Source organism: Puma concolor, chromosome B4 (genome assembly GCF_028749965.1).
Source record: "Puma concolor isolate L17-30 chromosome B4, mPumCon1.1.hap2, whole genome shotgun sequence".
Taxonomy (NCBI): Eukaryota; Metazoa; Chordata; class Mammalia; order Carnivora; family Felidae; genus Puma; species Puma concolor.
In genome coordinates, this window is record NC_141673.1 from 2,972,859 (window position 1) to 2,991,671 (window position 18,813).

Consider the following 18,813-nt stretch of genomic DNA (forward strand, 5'->3'; position numbering starts at 1 on the left):
CTGAGCCGCGCCCACAACGAACACCGGAACCTACCTGCAGACACTCTAGAATGCCTGAACTGCACCCCCCCCGAACAGCCGGGCTTGGGTGGGGAGCCCTGACGGCCTGCAGCAGGGGCTGGAGAGCAGGCAGGCCGGCCTAGCAGACAGACACCCCGAGGCGGCCGTCAGTGAGGACAGACCAGACTGGTGTCCTGGGGGCCAGCGGCTGAGGGCCAAGGCGGCTGCAGGAAGTCCAAACGGGAGCCACGGTGGTGGCTGGATGGGAGATGGGCTGTGGAGAGAGGGGTTGGTGACAGGGGAGACGGGCAGGAATGAAGCTCCTGTCTCCGGCTTCCAGATCGGACAGGGCGCTGGGCTCAGGACTGAGAACCAGTGGGCTCGTCCTGAAGGATGTGGCTCCAGGCTCCGCTGTGAAGTCAAATCCGCCGTGCCTTCGGAGCTGGCTTACCCTTAACCACATTCTCCAACACTGACAGCACCCAGTGGGGAAGAGCCCTTAGAGGGGGAGCTCCAGCCCCAGGAGGCCCCAGGACCAGACGGAGAGAAGGGATCAGTCCACACCGGCGTCCGTGCGGGCAGTGTAGGCCATCACCCACCCCGGCCCCATCACCCAGGAGGGAGGGGACCCGTCCACACCACAGCAGCTCTGAGGACGAAGAGACCGGTCTGTGCCAAAGACACGGTCCCGTTCCCCCCCCTTTCAAAGGCAGGGGCGGGCGTTCCCCCACTCCGTGGCCGCGCGCGAGGCCCCAGCCCAGCCTCCCCGCGGAAGAGCACTCATCGGCAACCCGGGCAGGCGCCCGCCGCTGGCCCTGCTACTTGACTTCAATCAGAGGCACAGCGTCTTTTTTCCGTTATCACATCAGCGAGGGGAGACGGATGCCCGGATTCCACGGGCCTTCGAAGAAGCGGAGCCGCACACGCCAGCACAGCAATGAGCGCCCCGCTGGCTCCGAGAGAGCCTCCCGCCGTGCGGGCGACGGACACGGAGGGGCCGCGAGAGGACCTTCCAGAGCGGATGCCGAGAGGCGCGTCTGTGGAGTATGGATAATGCAGCGGGGGAGCCCGGCGCACAGAGGCGGCGGCTGGGAGCTGACACGACGGCGGCACGAGCGCCAGGGAACACGGGAGAAACGGGAGTCTGACGCTGCTCTCGGCCCGCGAATCCGCCCGCGGCCAGCGCGACGAGGTGAGACTTCGCCACGGACCACACCTTCCCCAGGACGTGCTGTTCTCTGCCCGGCCGCACCCATGTCACCTCAGCCAGGACCCCGGCTCCTGCTCTCCCCTCAGGCCGCGGCACCGAAACCGGGGGCCGCTTGCGCCCGGGACTGGGGCGGCCCCGCCCGCAGCCTGGGAACCTGGGGCCACTCAGGCTCTGAGCAGAGACGGCCGCTTCCCGAGAGCCTCGGCGCTCACACCGGGGCTCCTCGCTCCTTCGCCAAACAACCGAGGACGGGCCAGGGCCTCTCTGAGCCTCGGTTTCCTCTTCTGTGACCCGGCAGGAAGGCCGCCTCGCAGAAGCATCTGCTGACGGGGTCTGTGTCCCCGGTGTGTGAGGCTTACCTCACGATTCCGTCTCTCACGACAGCCTGTGTGCGGCCCTCGGGGCCTCCTTCTGGGTGTCCCTGTCAGGCGTGCGAGCACAGGAGGTGAGGCACAGAAACGCCACCACGTGCCTGACACACGTCACGTTGTCAGCTGATTTAGCAGAAGGCGCGTGGTGGTCCTCGGTCGGGAACTAGCTTCGTGAGACGCCATGAATTCACCCAAACCAGCTTTCCAACCTTCCCCTTTGCACACAGGTGTCCCTCCTCCCGGGGGTCTCTCGATGGCTGTCTGCTCTCCGGATCCCCGACAGGTGGACAACAGGCACTGGAGGCTGCCTGCAGGTCCCTCTTAAGGACCAACCCCACTCTCCGGCCAGGGAAGGCCCAGCTTCCGGAGGAGAGGGCCACTCACTGAGCGGTGGGGGTGGGGATGGGGGCGGGCCGTCAGTGGTGCTGGGAACTGGCCGCCAGCATCAGACATGGCTCATTCCACAGAGGTCGAGCCAACCCTCCCTTCACTCCGTCCTGGCCCCTCATCTCGAAGGCCCCAGGGCCCTCCCACAGTCTGCCAGTGTGCCCATCACCTATCAGTGGCTCAGAGTCCTAAGGGGCACGCATGTGCACACACAGGTGCGCGCACACACACACCCACACACACAAACACACACGCACACTCCTAGCCGGCAGCAGGGGCAACGGGCCAACAGGTGTCCTAGGGGAGAGCACAGCAGAGTCACTGGCTCCACCCCTGCGCTCATGAATGATATAATATTACCTAACGAACCCAAGTACTCAAAATGAATGCGCTGTTCCAAATAAACATTCATAGAGACAAGTTATCACATTAAAAGCATCCTACTCTAACCCCAGATTCGACTCCCCCAGGGCATCTGTGACTCTAAATGAGAATTCAGAGTATGCCTGCAGAGGCTCGCGGTAACAAAGTGACAGGGGGCCTCCTGATACACTGTTCAGGGGTCAGGGGGACCCCGACGGTCCTGGGGGGGGGCCCACTGCTGCACTGAGGGCCCCGCCACCTGTCTCCAGTTCACGCCCACCGAAGCCATGGAACCAGGCGTCGTGTGCTGGTTCCCAGAGGAACAGCCCTGCCTGCGGTCCCCCTGGCCCAGGACACTGAGCAAGCTTGGGCTGGTGCAGCCCCAGGCCGCCAGCCTGATTCTGGAACAGATGGCAGGCAGGACACTTTTCCACTCCCCTCCGAACACAAAGAAGAGAAGGAACAGGGCTGGAAAGAAAGGCAGGATGGACAGGACCCCCAAAGCACCGTACCACCTCCTCACTGGCCAGAGGCCATCTCGTCCCACCACCCTGTGCTCGCCAAGCACCTCTTGCAAGAGAGGGTGACAGCCAAGAAAGAACTCACTGGAAATTGACACAAATGGGCATTTATTTGGCAAACAGAATTGCAATTCGGGAGACACCGATTCAGGTAGAAACTGACTTGGGCCCCAAGGAGAACGACGGTGTGGGGTGATAAAGGCGCAAGGTCACAACTGCAGGGCCTGTTACGTCCTCCACACAAAATAGGGACTGAAACTAGGCTATGTGGGAGACGGACGCCTGCTGCCCTGGATGGGCCCCCCTGCAGGTGGAAGACGCGGAGGACGTGCTCGCCACGGCGAGGACCGAGTATAGTCAGCTCGCAGAGGGCTGAGAGGTTCACAGAGTTCACGGCTCCTCCGATGAGGACGTGCACGAATCCCTCCCCCCTGACCGGCTCCCGGCCCTGCTCTAAGAGAGGCGTCTTAAGTGCTGAGGGTCAGGGTGGCCCAAGGACCACAGGTTCCCCGGGAGACAGACACTTCCCGTGTTCTCTCCCCTGGCACTGAGCACACACCCCACGCAAGTGAGTGCTGCAATCCTGAAGGACCATGATCTACACCACCGGTAATAAGACACTCAGGAGCGTTCCCACAAGTGTATTATTTGCATCTCACATGTCACAGTCGTCCCCTTCCCAAGCACGGCAGAACTCGGGCTGTGCATGTAGTGAGGGCAGCATGGCCTTGTGCACAAGGGGCAGTCCCATGGGGCTGGGGGACCCCCCCGCCCACACACACACACCCTGCCCACTCCCTTGGCCAGTAGCCCCAGGAGGACCTCGAGCGGCAGATGAAGCCAGGCCCCTGTGGATTTCCTCTAGCCCCTGGTTTCCCAGAACCTTCTGTCCAGAGGCCTAAGAAGTCAGACAGGTTGCTTAAAGTCACACTGCAGATAAAATATTCACGAACATATCCCTTCGGAGCTCAGTGAGGCTGTGACAAGCTGTTACCGCGGTGTGACCTTGCGTGGGGCTCCAGCAGCCCTGCTCTGGGGATGTGCGGACCCAGGCTCGGGGCTGGAGGGTCCCGGCGATTGCCAGTGTCACTGGTCTCAGCCTCCTCATGAGCTCAAGCCTGGACAAGGCTGGGTCACCCGTGGCTCCAGCAGAGGGACATTTTGATTACCAAGCCCTGTTAGCTCTACTCACACGTTCCAGTTCCCCATCCACAGCCACAAAGACCACGTCCAATGCCAACGCCAGGCCCTTGTGTCCCAGGGTGTCCCTCCCCAGCCACGCCTTCTCCTGCCTCACTCTTTACAGGAGGTGGGAGCCCCCTCCCCGCTGGTCTGGGTCATTCATTCATTCATTCATTCATTCCACCGGCGTTCCGGGTCAACCTGTGTGTGTGTCCAAACCGGTCACTCAAGAACCAAGAGGCCTGTCCCAATGACTCCACAGCCGGCTAGGACCCGGTGGTCCACGGTTCCCCAAAAGGAAGGGACAGGACACACGGATCTCTAGCAAGGACGGAGCAGCATGGTGCTCGGCAAGCCTCTGTCTATGGGGCCAGGGAATCTGGTGACACCTGGGGGGACAGGTGGGGAGGCAACACCACACTGCTGACTCCCACTACGTCACGCAAAGCCCCCGGTTCTTCCTCAAACTTGGCAGGCCCGGGCTCTCCCAGCCCACACCACGCACTCGGCCCCACTGAGCCAGTTCCCCCCAGGAACTGTCCCTCACCCCAGTTCCAGACGTGACTGCCACTTTGCGACAGCACTTTCCAGAGGTGAACGCGTGGCCGTCAACAAGGAGTTGCCCTGTCCGGCCTGCCGCCGGGCAGATGCACGACAGTCACTCTTTACGTAACCTCCCACAAGTGAAGATTTTATCTGTTATGAAAGTTAGCCCTCAGAGACTAAAATACAGAGCAAACTTCTCTGCCCAGGTCAGTGACAGTGTGGAAGCTGCTGGGTGTCCCGAGCCACCGCCCAGAAAGCCACTTGCTCCCGGGAAGCATGTGGAGCAGACTCGGGCCCCGCGTACGTGGCCAACTGTGCCAGAGCAAAGTACTGAAGCAGGAAGACATTGTCTCCTCAGTCCCCAAGCCTGGAATAAGCCGATAAAGCCCAACCTGATTGAAATATGAAGAATGAAAGTCTTTGAGTCGCTAAAGACATTCTAGATACTTCTTTAAATACCACTTCCAAATCCCCAGGACGCTGACTTTATTGCCACCGAAGGAGCAGAGACACCCTCTCCCGGCTCCTCCCCGCAAAGTTATCAGCGGTGAGCACAGTCTTGCTGAATATTCTCATTTCTAAATCCTCACCCAGCTGACAGTGATCTATGCCTGCTCCCGGAGGAGGGCAGACATGAAAAGCTTACGACCTCAAATCTTAATGGGCTTATGAAAAAGTATGTTGTAAGGAGACCTGCTTCTCCAGTTTTATTAGATTAACCCAATCCATCAGCTTCAATGCCACCTGGCTCACTGCGAATCGGCGCTGAGGCACCCTGGAAGGTTCAGGAGAGCCAACAAGGGCCGTCGCCTGGCCCACAGTGCGGCGCTCCTGCGGGGGCTGCCCTCAGAGTGTGTGCCTCCCCCCTGCCCCCCAGTTGTGGCCAGTGACACTGCTGCAGTCACCCTGGAGGACAGGGGCTCAGGCAGCCTCGTAAAGGGGCTGGGAGAAGACGTCCAGAAGGACCCCTGGGAGAAAGACCAGGCCGTGGAACAAAGGACAAAAGGTGTAGGGGCAACCCTGTGCATGACTGAAACTGGGCACCAATCACTGAGGCAGCCACAGCCTGAAGACCCAGCCCCTGGGATGCCCGCCCCAGCCTCACACACCCAGCCTCCACCTGCCGCGCCCCCCCCCCCCACCTCCGGAAACCGCTCGGCTGGACCGCCCCACCCACTCTTCCCTCTGGGTCTCTGGGCTTCATCCACCCAGGGTACGGCCCGGGGGGAGGGCGCCAGGCCCCAGCACCATCAAATTGGCTATCTACACCCCTGCCCTGAAGGGATGGCCCGCAGTACAGCAAGGGGACTCCCCACAGGTGGGGCTGGTGGAACCAGAGGTTACTCGACAGGCAAGCATGACAGGTGGGGCTGCAGGTGCAGCCACGGTAATAGGTGCTCATGACGGCAGGGCTGGAAGACTGGCCACAGTAACCAGCACCAAGCTCTTTCACGGGCGGGAACCCAGGCTGCAGAAGCTAAGTCACCCTCCGGGAAAAGAGCTTCGAGGGCCCAGCAGCCTGTGGATGAGACCACGGACCCAGACCCGCCCCCCCACCCTGGCCACCCACTGCCCGTGGCCCCAGCTGAGAGCAGCGGCCTCTGCTCTGCCCCAACACCCAAACACCATGATGCGGCCACACCCAGCACACCTCCCGAAGAGCAGGCTGGGCCCAGCCACGTCTTCGGCCTCCAAATCCGCTCCTACCATCGGCAAGCACTTCCTGGCATCCGGCTCCGGGCCCAGCCCTGTCCTCAGCTCGAAGTCCTGCTGAAATGTCCTCTGGGAAACCTGCCCTATACCCCTGGGCAGAGTGAGGTGTCCCCAAGTCCCCAACCTCACCACCTCTGGCAGAGCACGTGTCCCCCGCCAGGCAACGGACCCCTAGGGGCAGAGATGACGCTCAGACATCTCAATGGATCTGGGGCCCACGTCAGACCCCACGCAAACAAGGGCTCACGTTGGAGAAGGTGGACGAGTGGAAGGAGTGACTGGTGGTTGGACAGATGGACAGATGTAGGTGGTCAGCAGATACGCATCCTTGGCGTGAGGGCCAATCACACACAGTGCCTGGTTTGCAAATCCAGCATCTTCCTGTCGGTTCCACAGTGACCCTTCATGACCAAGCCACAGCTGTCCCCTGCCTGCAGCACGGCAGCACCCAGCAGGCCCTTCCTCCACACCCCCCGTCCTGCACACCCGCTGCCCACGCGCCCTTGTCCCCGGCGGCCCTCCTGCTCCACACGCTTCTCGTTCATTCCGCCCAGGCCCGGGCTCTCAGGACTCCTCCTTCCCCAAGACATCCTACCAGAAGCCTTCACCATGGGAGCAGATCCCATTCAGGGCCCACGATGCCCTCGCTGCATCCTGGCTTGCACGATCCCAGGGACCACCTGTCCTGGTGCGCCTTCAGCAAAGGCGTGAGTTAGCGACTGTCTCACAACCGGAGGCCAGGCTCTCTCCCTGGGACGCGGGCTCCCTGAGGTCAGGGCCCGTCTCTTCCATCACTGTGTCCCCAGGGCTGAGAACAGGGCCAGGCCCAGGGCGGGTGCTCAGCAAACATCAGCTGACTGGATGAGGCAGGGGGCACCCACCAGGTGCAAGGTCGAGCTCCTCCCCAGAGATGCGGGCACGTCCTCTGGAGCTCAGGGAGGCCCTGACCCTCACCGTCTCCGATGCGCCTTCTCCAGGGTCCGCAAGGACTGCACAAGCCACGCGGCAGAAAACCAAAACGCTGGAAAGATTTCACCTCAAATGAGGCAAAAGGGCCGACTGCCCTGAGGATGTCCCAGGAGCAAACCTGGCAGTGTCCTGATCAGAGCCACCTCAGGACGCGTATCCGGGAGCGTCCGGGCACTGGGGCGGCCCCTCGCAGCAGTGGGCAGGCGGGGGCCCCAACCCTCCCCCGCTGCCCGAGCCGGCACGGCCGGCCCACGGAACCCAGGGGCTCACAAGCCACTCCCCTACCACAGGGTTTCGGGCCAACATCCCTTCGTAACCCCCTCCCGCCCCGTGGCTCGGCGAGCTGCAGAGGGCCTGGCCGGGGCCACGGAGACATGGGCTCACGGCAGCGGTCCTGGCTCCTGGGAACGGCTCCGGCCACGCACTGCCTGAGTGACGCCGACCTGGGCCCCGCTCTCGCCGTGGTGCCATGCTGGGCACTGGGGCACGAGCGAGTCTGCAGGAGGCAGGTGCCCAACCGCGGCTCACGGTGAAGGGAGGTGGGGCCTTGGTCCCCTAATTCTGAGACCCCAAGGCCCAAACACAGACTGACGCCCTACCGACCCCCGGCTGGAAATGTTTCATCGGATCCCCACGGCGATCTCGCAACACGCGCTTCGGGAAGCAACCTGTCCAAGGCTACAAGGGTAGAGCTGCGCTCGGGAGAGAGGCCGTTCTGCCAGAGCCGGGGGCCCACGTGACACGTCCATACAGATCTTTTCCCGGAAGGACCCAGGTCCATTTGGCCACAGGTGGGCCACTGGGTGCTTTATCGGCATTAAAAACACCCTAGGACCCGGTCGTGCCGCTTCCCTGAACACGTGTGCCCTGGGCGCCTGGGGGCCTGGGCCTCCAGCACCGGCACGGCCTGCTCTGAGCGGCTGTGTGTGGTGGCCCTGCCTCAGGAGGTCACGACCTAAGGCTGACAGCACGCAAGTGACCAGATCTGAAGCCTGGAGAGACCCCGCGGTTCCTCGCGCGTGATTTGCCGCCAGCCCCGTGAAGAGCGTGACTGAAGACGCCCCTGGGCGTGTGGGCAGTGGAGGCTGTCCTACTTAGAATTCAGGTGGCCTCGGGTACCACGAGGAAGGAATTTAGTAAATGCCTTAAGGTAAACGAAGTCATCTTGCAACACTCACCTGACAGGAGGTTTTTCCTTGACTTGAACAAAATCAGTAGGTTGTGGGAAGCGTAAGGCCTCCGATGGCTCCCTCGGCACCAGTCCCATCTACCAAAGCCAGCTCCGGCCTCAGCGCAGGAGAGGAGCCATTCCCCGAGCCACGCACACTTGCCCACGAGACTGGGAGGTGCTGGGGCCGGCGGGTGGAAAGCGGCATTCACCGGAACACACCCTCGGCCTGAGGGCCGGCTCCGCAGTGGTCACTCCCCAGTGTCACTCCCCGAGGACCAGCCAGAGCCCCGATGTCCCCCGGGGACCCAGCCCTTCGACCCCAGCCGTGGGGTTCCTCCTTCCAGGACACACCCAGGCGGCACACTCGCTTCTGAATCGGCCTCGCGGGACGTCAGGGAGGAAAGGACCCCAGCCCGTGGCAGGGGGAGTCCCCACCACCCAGTGAGCCTTGCCCACTGCCTCCCACCCCCTTCCCACACCTGCACAGCCACACCACTCGGAAGATGGGAAGGTCACCTCGACACAAGCTGAGGTCAGCCCACCCCACCCCAAGTGTACCTGTCTACAGCCATCGACGGGCAGCATTCCACTGACCCAGTGCCCACGGGCCTTCCAGGTGGAGCTGCCCGCTCCCCATGATGCCCTACTGACCCTGCCCCCCCTTCCCAGAGCTGCACCCCACATAAGGCAGCCACTCACTGTGTGGGCCTATTCGATTTAAACTTAGAGAAATTAAAACTAAAAATTCCGTTCCTCGGTCACATTTTCCAAGAGTTGAGTAAGCCACTATGTCTAGAGGTGATCCCACCGTGGGTACTTCCATCATCCCAGAACCTTCTACTGGACGCATTGCTCCGGAATCCCTCCCACTGGCTCTGTGCACACCAGGGTTTCCCCTCCCTGCACCCCTCTCCCTGAGCCTCCCTCCCCACTCCTCGCCACCGGGGCCAGGCTCCTGCACCTGTATGCACGCGATCACCCACGTCGGGTTATTGAGAACAATTACTGAGAATGATGCTGCAGTGAATGTGGGGGTGCACAGATCCCTTGGAGACACTGGTCTCATTTCCTTTGGATAAACAAATTGAGCCAAGTTGCAAGTTAAGTGTCAACCTATGAAAATCAGATGCGTTTCTCTACCCTAACAATGAGCTATCAGAACGAGAAATTAAGAAAACGGTCCCTTGGGGCGCCTGGGTGGCGCAGTCGGTTAAGCGTCTGACTTCAGCCAGGTCACGATCTCGCGGTCCGTGAGTTCGAGCCCTGCGTCAGGCTCTGGGCTGATGGCTCGGAGCCTGGAGCCTGTTTCTGATTCTGTGTCTCCCTCTCTCTCTGCCCCTCCCCCATTCATGCTCTGTCTCTCTCTGTCCCAAAAATAAATAAACGTTGAAAAAAAAAAAATTAAAAAAAAAAAAAAAAAGAAAACGGTCCCATGCAGAAGGGCCGCAGAAAGAATAAAATACTTAGGAGCGAAAGACTGAAAACTGTAAAACGCTGGTTGAAGAAACCGAGGATGACACAAATGGGAAGTGCCCCATGCTCCTGCACTGGGCAGTTAACACCCTGAAAAGGCCCACACAACCCAAAGCCATCCACAGATTCGCTGCACTCCCCATCAAAATTCCCATGATATTTTCACAGAAACCGAAAACAATCCTAAAATTCGTATGGAGCCACGAGACCCCGGAAAGCTAAAGCACATCAGAAAGTCATTTAGTACACAAGAATGCCACGCTGGAAACTCCACTCTGGTCTCTGCCCTTGGGGAAACCAGCCTTTGCCAACTGCTCTGGGCCCGTCTCGTCCCCGGCAAAGTCCCCTGTGGTGGACACCGTGCTCACGGGAGGTGCATGAGCCCGGCAGATGCGTGGGAGCAGCTCACCCCAGACTGTGTCTTGGGGCTCAGGGACTCTGGCTGACAGCCCACAGGGCACATCCCCTCCATGGATCTCGGGAGGAGGGGCAGCCAGGCTAGGGCACAATGGCAGCTCCTGTCCCAGGACCTGCCAGAGGAGGAGCTCCCACAAGTCTCCCGACACAAAGTGTGACCCCAGGACGTGGAGAGGGAGTGCAGACGAGCTCGGTGCCCTCCCGGGACTCTGCCACTGCAGGGAGAGGCCTGAGGGGAGCCTGGGCCTCAGAAGGCACCGCCCCATGGGCCCAGAGCCACAAGCACAGTCCTCGGCCCGCCAGGGTCATAGACAGAAGCCACGTTTGTGCCATTTTCCAACAGGTGAGCAATTCCAGAGAACGTGCGTGAAATCCAAAGACGGTGAGCGAGGGGGGCCCAGAGCCGGGGTGCTGCACACATCCTGCCTGGAGCAGCCCCGAGGGGAGACGGGAACAAGCCAGGGGTGGCGGCGCAGCTGGAACGTCCGGTGCGCCAGGGAAGCATCGTTTGAGGCCCCTCTACCAGGGAGGGTCCCCCAAGTTGAGAGCTCTAGGGAAGCACAGCTGAGCGGCTTTCTTGCCAAGAACCAACCCATCCACCCCGGAGGTTTAACGCAGGGAGGGCCCAGGCCCACAGCGGAGTGAGCGGTGGGGGCCCAGCCCCAAGGCTGCAGCCCCACAGGGGCAGTCCGGCAGGGGGACGGCGGTAATCCTGGTCATGTGACAGGTGTCCACCCGGGGTGCTCCAGATAACCCCCCAAGAGGCACCTTACGGACTGAACTGTGTTCCCCCAAATTCACAGGTTGTAGGCCCCCAACCCACGGCGGGACGGGGCTTAGACACAGGGCCTCTGCACAGCGAGTACGGTTAAGGAGGCCACAGGGGGCCCTGATCTGCTAATCTGGCACCCCTACCAAGAGGAAGACGGGCCAGAGAGCGCTCTCCCCACGTGAGGACGGGGTGCGCAGGCCACCACCCGTGAGCCAGGACGGCAGCTCGCACGGGAGCCACCTGTGCAGACACCCTGCTCTCCGACTTGGGTCATCCACCACAGAGAGAACGGACACGTGCCGTGGCCTGTCGGCAGTGGCCGGTTGCGGCGGCGACAGCCCCCTCTGGAGGGTGTCCCCCAGGGAGGTGTCAGGTCACACGAGGAGGCCGGGCAGGACCTCTGGAGCTGCAGGAAGCCGGGAGGTGCCCAGAGATGGCACAGAACAGTAAGGACGGGACAAGGAAACTGCACCCAGCATCTCACAACCGTCTGGTACAGCTGTTGGCGTCAGAGAGCCCATGCGGGTCCGCGGCGGTTAAGTCAAGTGTATGCTCCACTCAGTTTCCTTCTTTACTTCGTGCCTTTTGCTGTCCGAGGATCCCATCCCATCCGGGACACGTTGTGTGCAGTGATCCTGCCTTTTCGGGCTTCTCCGGGCTGACGCCATTTTCCCAACTTCCCTTGGTTTCCATGATGTTGACCGGCTTGAGGCGTACCGGTCGGAAACCCTGCAGAAGGTGAGTCAGGATCCGTCTGACGTTTTGCTCGGGGTTGGACTGGGGTCCCGGCTTCGGGAGGAAGCCCACAGGTGAAGGGCCCTCCTCGTCCTGCCCCATCAGGGCGCCTGCCGTCAGTCGGCCTGACTGATCCCCGAGGTGTCCGCCTCGGTCACCTGGCTGAGGCTCCCCCACCCCCACCCCCGTCTACCCTGCCCTCCGGGCGGGAGCCCGTGTGCGCGGCCCACGCGGAGGGAGGGGGTTCGGCCCCAGCAACTCCAGGGCCCGGTATCTGCGGACGTGTTTGGAATCCTCTGCGTCAGAGACTTGTCTCTTGGCTCATTTACTCACGAGTCTGTCTTACGTCATCACGGACTCAGGCCTGATTTTAGGTTTCGAGTTTCGTACTCTGTTGGGGAGCCTGCTCCAGCTTCGGCCCCACCCGGTGGGGTGGGGTGCCTCCTGGCAGGCGCAGACCAAGGGGTTGGCTTGGGGAAGAGAAGGGAGTCAGAGAGAAGACTGAACAAAACAAGGGGGCAGCCTGGCAGATCGTTGGCCCCAACGGGTTAGGGACTGACCACCTCCCCTCCGCGGCTACAGACCGAGGGCGAAGGCCTCTCTCATCCGAGTCATCAGCATCCAAGCACCGCAGGAAGGGCGGGACGCCTCCCTTCCACCGTCCGGGGCTGGGGAGCCAGAGGCAAAGCTGGCGGCCGAGTACCAGAGGTCCAGCAACCCGCTCCCACGGCCGGGGCTCTCCGGGAGGCCGCTGCCCCCTCCGGCCACAGCCACCCGCACCAGCACCGTTTCCAACAACGTGCAACGTGCCCGGGGGGCAGGGGCCCGGGGGCCACCTCCCTTTGGCACGGCCGGCTCTGGATCGTCTGTGCTGTTTAAATGCCTGTTTTCACGCCTGTGCTGACCTCATTCACATTCACGCCACTTCCTAGCTGGGAGCCTGGACAGAGCAGGTGTCTCCAGACCCTCCACTGACACACAACACCGGAGGCCTTCACGCTCCCTCGTGAGGGTTAAAGAGCTACTCTAATGGCCCAGCTAGTAAACACCCCAGTTTAGGGGAGAGTGATCGCCCGAACGCCATCCCGTGATTACTATGTATTTTCATTGCCAAAAGATGCAATACAATTTCATGGTTACTTGGGCCTGTAAAATAGAAATATCCCCAATTTTTAAGATATGAAAAGGTTTATGACCAGGGTACTGTCAGTTCAAGAATGAGTCCACGGTACAAATGAGTCAATTCATGACAAAATTTAATTTCAGGAAAATTAACTCAATAAAGATGCCACAACTGTGCTTAAAGTTTTAATACCTATTAGGAGTTTTAGCGAGGTGGCGCAGGACCACGGACGCGCAGATCCATTTCCTGGCTCCTCAAAACACAATTGACTTCATACCTAATTTATCTGTAATGGGGACAGTATTACAAGGAACCTGGTGTTTAATGAAGAGGCAGGGTCTTCAACAGCCTAACCCATCACAAATGGAGAGCGTTCCCAAGTCACGGGATATTAAGTTTGTTTCCTGTGATGCTGCTGAGACCCAGTTAATAGCACCAGACTGATGGCCACTTTAACCAAACAGCCCAAGGAAGGCTTTATGTCCCAGCAAATGTCGGTGGCCAGAAACTCTGTAATTGCTGGGTCCCCAAAAAAGTAAAACCAAAGTGGGGCATCTGCACACAAGCGGCTGAGTGGTCCTAAATTCCGTAGTGAGCATCACCAGAATATGCGAGCGGCAAGAAAGGATGGCCAAGTCCAAATGCTGGGCTTCAGAACCACAAGACGGTCACGGGCCCCGCGTGGGGCACAAGAACCACCGTCAGGAACAGAACTCTGAGGACTCCCGTGACCGCGGGCTCAGAGTAGGACGGCGGCAGGCACGGGGGCTCCGACCCCACAGGAAGAACGCACGGTCCACACCAAGGCCCCTTCGATGGAGGGAAGGGGAGTGGAGGGCAGGACAAGCTCTAAGGCCTCCTGCCTCCTGCCCACACGGTCACGGATGTCCACAGACGAGGCTCCCTCGGCGGAGCCCAGCCCACCGGCCGGGACTGACGCTGCCCGCAAAGCAGCCACCGTGGGGAGCTCCCTTCCCGGTCTCCGAAGGTACACCACCCCCCCACCGGTCTAGGGCCCGCGGAGGGCTGTCGCCCACGGCAGCAAACACCCTGCCTCTCGGTGAAGAAACCGGCCTCCGCGGACCCCGCTCCCGGTCACGTAAGGCTCCTGCCATCTGCAGTGATGACGAACAGCGGGCGTGTGAGCCCCGCGGCGCGGCCTCGGCTTCGGCAAACATCTCCAACAAGATGAAAAGGTGCTAGAATAAGCAAGGGGATACTCGAGGGAACAAAGGTGGTTTGTTCCAGAAAACTCAATCTCCTGAAGAAACAAGTTCCATCAAAATCGGTGGAGAGAAGAAAATTTCATATTGCACTGACTCTGTCAGTGATTTTTTTAAAAAAACTTTATTATGAGTAAACTCAAAACGGAGACCACACGTGAGTCCTGAGTGTGATCATTCCCAGCTGCTGCGGCTCAGGCACAGAGCCCACCGGAACCCCGGGATCTGGACCCAAGGTAAGCGCTCGCGAGCCCCAGGGATGCAGTCACCGCGCGGTCGGAATGAAGTTCAGCTACAAACGGAACTACGGGAAGTTCTTCCCGGTTTTACATCGACTCAGACGACAAGACGCCAGGGACGGACTTTCAAAAGACCGCCTTTCACCGAGCAGATGCCGAGAGGGCAAGGGCAGGTGCAGCTCACGGGCCCCGGCGGAGCGCAGTGGGGGGAGGCGGGCGGGTGCGCACAGGACAGCTCACCTGGTAGGTGTCCCACAGGCGGATGGTGCAGTGGAGGGGCACCTCCCTCATCAGCAGGTTGTTCATCCAGCGGAAGGCGAACTGCAGGTAACGCACCTCGTGCTGCTCCAGGTGCCGGTGCACTTGCTCTGCACGAGACAAACACAAGCCCCGAGGCCGTCAGCGAGAGCCCCCTGGGGTCCACCTCAGAGCCACCCCCCCCAAACCGCCAGACACCCGGGCCTCGTCCCCAGGGAGCCAGGAAGCCATTTAGATGGGTCTTGCTCCGGGAAAGTGAGCGGTGGCAGCCGCAGTGGCACGAGGACACCGGCGAGGACCACTCCCGAGTCCCCTGCTCCTGGGTCCCCTGCTGCTGGGCCCCCTGGGAGCCATGCAGCAGGTGCCCCACCCCCAGTAAGAGGGGCAGGACCACGCCCCCCAGTGGAGGAGAAACTGCTGTGAGAGGTCAGCAGACGCTCCGGGGCACGAGGTGAGCGCTTTCTCCAGCCAGGGCGAGTCCACCACACCCGGGCTACGGTCCCAGGAGGGACTCGGACAGAGAGACGGTGAGCCCGCCGGCTCCCAAAACCACCTCAAGCTTGTCCCAGGCAAATGCCCCACCTGCTCCGGGACCCGGCCAGAGAGGGGGCCAGCAGGACACGGGCCTGGCTCTAGGCCGGTGCGTCTGGATTCCAGACTCCAGACAGCTGGCCTGGACTCCAGACAGCTGGGCTCTCAGAAGGATGAGGTTTTACCAACCATCCCTTCCCTGACGCACGAGCTCCCACCGGCCACGAATGGCTCCTCCCATCCCGCTCTGCAACCTTGGTCCCCTGTGCTGCCCAGTGGTCAGCGGACATCTCTGCCGAGTGGTCAGCAGCCTGCGGGACAGGCTCCAGAGCTCTGTGAAGCTCCCTGGTCCCTGAATTCTGGTGGTGTCACTGCGAGAAGCAAAGGCCCTGGGGTCACAGTGACCTTGCTGCTTCCCAACATTCTGCCCTGAAAAGCTCCACCCTGAGGGGCCTGGGAAGTACCTGTGCTGTTTCCTAAAACAGCCAAGTACCACCTAATGGGTCCTGGCTGGGAACAGGGAGACCCTCCCACGCTGACTGTGCTCGATCAGGGCCCACCGAGTACTGCTAAAGGCGCTCTCTCTGCACGCACCTTTTGAGCTCCTGAGTTATATGCAAGTTCTTTCTCTCTGGGGCTTACCTCCCCCTGTGACCAGCCTTGAGAAGTGACCCTGTAAAAAGTTGACAAGGTTTCCAGTCCTCCCAAAGAAAGTTCCAGAACTGGCAAATAAACAAGTGTTCGTGTTTTGTTGCTTACTGGTTTGTCTTTACTCATGTTCCTGGTAACCTGCAATACTGCAGAGAAAAGGCTTTCCTAACCACCAGGCAAAAAGGAGGGGACAAGGGAGAGGGTGCCTGGGGAGCTCAGTCAGGTAAGCATCTGACTCTTGATTTCAGCTCAGGACACGAGCTCGTGGTTTGTGAGTTCAAGCCCCACATCAGGCTCCACACGGACAGTGCGGAGCCTGCTTGGGATTCTCTCTGCCCCTCCCCGCTCGTGCTTGCTTTCTCTCTCAAAATAAATAAACTTAAAGAAAATTAAAAAAGGAGGGGACAGGAGGGTGAGAAGACCCTGTCCTGAGAGCCTCTGCATCGCACAGGCAGTGACTCCGGCTGAAGCGTGAGTGCCTGGTGGGGAGGTGCGCCCACTTACAGGAGAGGAAGGCTGGCCGCAGAGAAGCTCCGGGCAGCCCCGGTTCCCGCCCCGGCACCACTGGGACACCCCATCCCAAACCAGCACCGTCCCAGCTGAGCGCAACAAACTCGCCTGGGTGTCGGATGCGGCAGGCAGGAGGGACTCCTGCGGCCGGGTGTGGGGGAAGCGCTGGGGCACGCAGTGGAGCAGACCCGGAGGCACGCTGTGAGAGCGGTCACAACCGGACAGTGACTAATTGCACGGGGCTGGTAAGAACCACACAGGCTCACCCCCGAGCCCTTGCAGCCCACTGGGAGCAAGGTGCCAGGGAGGAGGCCGAGGGAGGCAGTGGGAAGACTGCACAGGCCCCCAGCACACCACGTACTGCCTTTTCAGGGACAGATGTAGGGACCGAGGGCTCTGCGCACCGCACAGGGCAGGCCCGGGCCCAGGGTGCCGAGGCCAGGAAGCGGGCAGAGAGGGCAGGCCCGGGCATGGGGGCTCCGGCGGCTGGCACCCACTCCCCGCAGTATTCGGCTCCTGCAGACGGGGCTCCTCCCCCTGGAGGGCAGTTCACGTGGCAGGGAAGGGGCTGGTTTGGGGTTTGCTCTCTGAAGAGGTCCCAGCACGAGCCCAGGCAAGCTCATGGGAAGTCCGCATCTCCCCACGACTGGCCCCACCCATCCTCCCTCTCGGAAGCCTGAGAAGGGCACTTCTGTGGACACGGAGGTGGAACGGAACATGGGCCAGGGAGCCAGGCAGTAGGGGCCGGGTCAGGGGAGTAAGAACAGATCACCCTGAGAAATTTCCAAGGCTATTCTCCCCAGTAAAACAAACAAATAAGCATTATGAAATAAAGTCGATCATCATCATTAGTTTTAGCACAAAATCTAAGCTTTCAGTGAACTGTCTTCTTTGCACTAGGCCCCTGGGAGCTCCATTTTCGGAGCCCGCTGACCCACAGACAAGGCCCGTCCCCCCGTCCTGGGCACTTGGTGAGCCCAGGAGGGGAGGCAGTTGAGGAGCTCAGAGGCAGGTTGGCCGGACCCCTAAGTGCAGCAGGGGTGACCTCCGCGGCCCCCGCACAGCTGGACGTCACCCTCACCTCCGTGGCTGTTAGAACACAGGTGCTCAGACCCTTCCCAACTTTCTCCACCAGAACCTCCCAGGTGGGATCTGGGAAGCTGTCCTCGTCAGCTCTCCAGAAGAACCCCTCCCAGGGGCCCCGAGGCTCAGAGGGACAGGACTTCAGCCTCTCGCACGGGGTCCAGGTTGCAGAAGTCCCCCCACGGGGCAGGGCAGGTGCAACGCACAGGTGCCACACTGCGGTCTACCTAACTGTGTTCTTCTAATCAACTTGGGTCTTATTAGATACGGCTGGTTTTACACAAACTTCATTTCACTCCCAGAGAGAAGTGTCCACTTGCTCCGGGGGAGGTGACGCGGCCAGCAAATGGTCCATGGCGGGGCCTCCCTGGCAGAACGGAGTCACAGCTTGTCACTGAGAAGGGCCCGCTGACGGGAAGGGGTAACCGTCTCCCGGGCTGTCAGCTCAGGAGCACTTGATGCCAGGACGCTGCCCGACGACACCCGGCCACCCCGGGTGGCTCATGCCACCGCCCTCCTCCTGCCACCCACCCCGCCCCTGCCCAGTGCAGCGCTATTCACGTGCCCAGCACCTGGAGAGTTCTCTGAGACCCGCCCCCCCCCCCTTCCTGGTGCTACAAACACCCCGAGGAGGACATTTCTCGTGCCGTCTGGGGCTTCACTGCTCAGGGCACATGCCCACTCCAGGGCAGGTGCTGTCCCCAAGCACCCTCTGTGTCTGTCAGATGATCGAGTGAGTGAAGGAACCGTGAGTGCGGGGGGAAAACGTGACCGACCACGATGGACAAAGCCCCAACCTGCAGTCTTCCTTCTCTGCCTCTGCTCCTCATGCCACGGTGCCGAGGAGCGTTTTCGAGACGTGACAGGACGCTACTCTTTTTAAAGAACTGAAGAATGACTTCTAACCTACAGTTCTCAGCAGCTACAGAACTAAGCTTCTGGAGAGTTCAAAGGGCCCCCAGCGGCCCCTCCATCCAGGCCCGACCTTTGCTGTTACCCCAGGGCGCCAGCTGACGGCCAGTCTCTGCCGCGGCCTGGGGCACTGACGCGGGCGCTCTGGTCACTGTGAAAGTCAAATATGATAACTACTCGAAAACCCAGCAGTTTAGAAAACTTGCAATCTTACCGAAGACGCCTTGTCCACACAGACAAGAGTGGCGTCACCTCCCCGCGTGTGCAGCTGGCAGCGTGGAGAGCAGGCTGGGCAGACACAACCGCTGCCTGGAAATGGCCCAGAAGGAGGGAGGCCGGCCCAGAGACGCTCCGGGGACAGGCGCCTGGTGGCTCCTGGTCCCGCTGGCCACTGCAGCCTGCCACTCTACAGGGACATGGCCAGCGCCTCGTCCACGGGCACGGGACAGAGCC

At 60.9% G+C, this 18,813-nt stretch overlaps 1 protein-coding gene across 4 annotated transcripts in view; it reads right to left on the reverse strand.

Moving 5' to 3' along the window:
* Positions 1 to 18,813, reverse strand: part of TBC1D22A (TBC1 domain family member 22A) — a 327,451-nt gene that overhangs the window by 76,387 nt on the left and 232,251 nt on the right. For all 4 annotated transcript variants that reach the window (XM_086711972.1, XM_086711971.1, XM_086711970.1 and 1 more), the window contains one exon: positions 14,656 to 14,783. In XM_086711972.1, the coding sequence (XP_086568098.1) occupies positions 14,656 to 14,783 (128 nt within the window). The remainder of the gene's footprint in view (positions 1 to 14,655; positions 14,784 to 18,813) is intronic.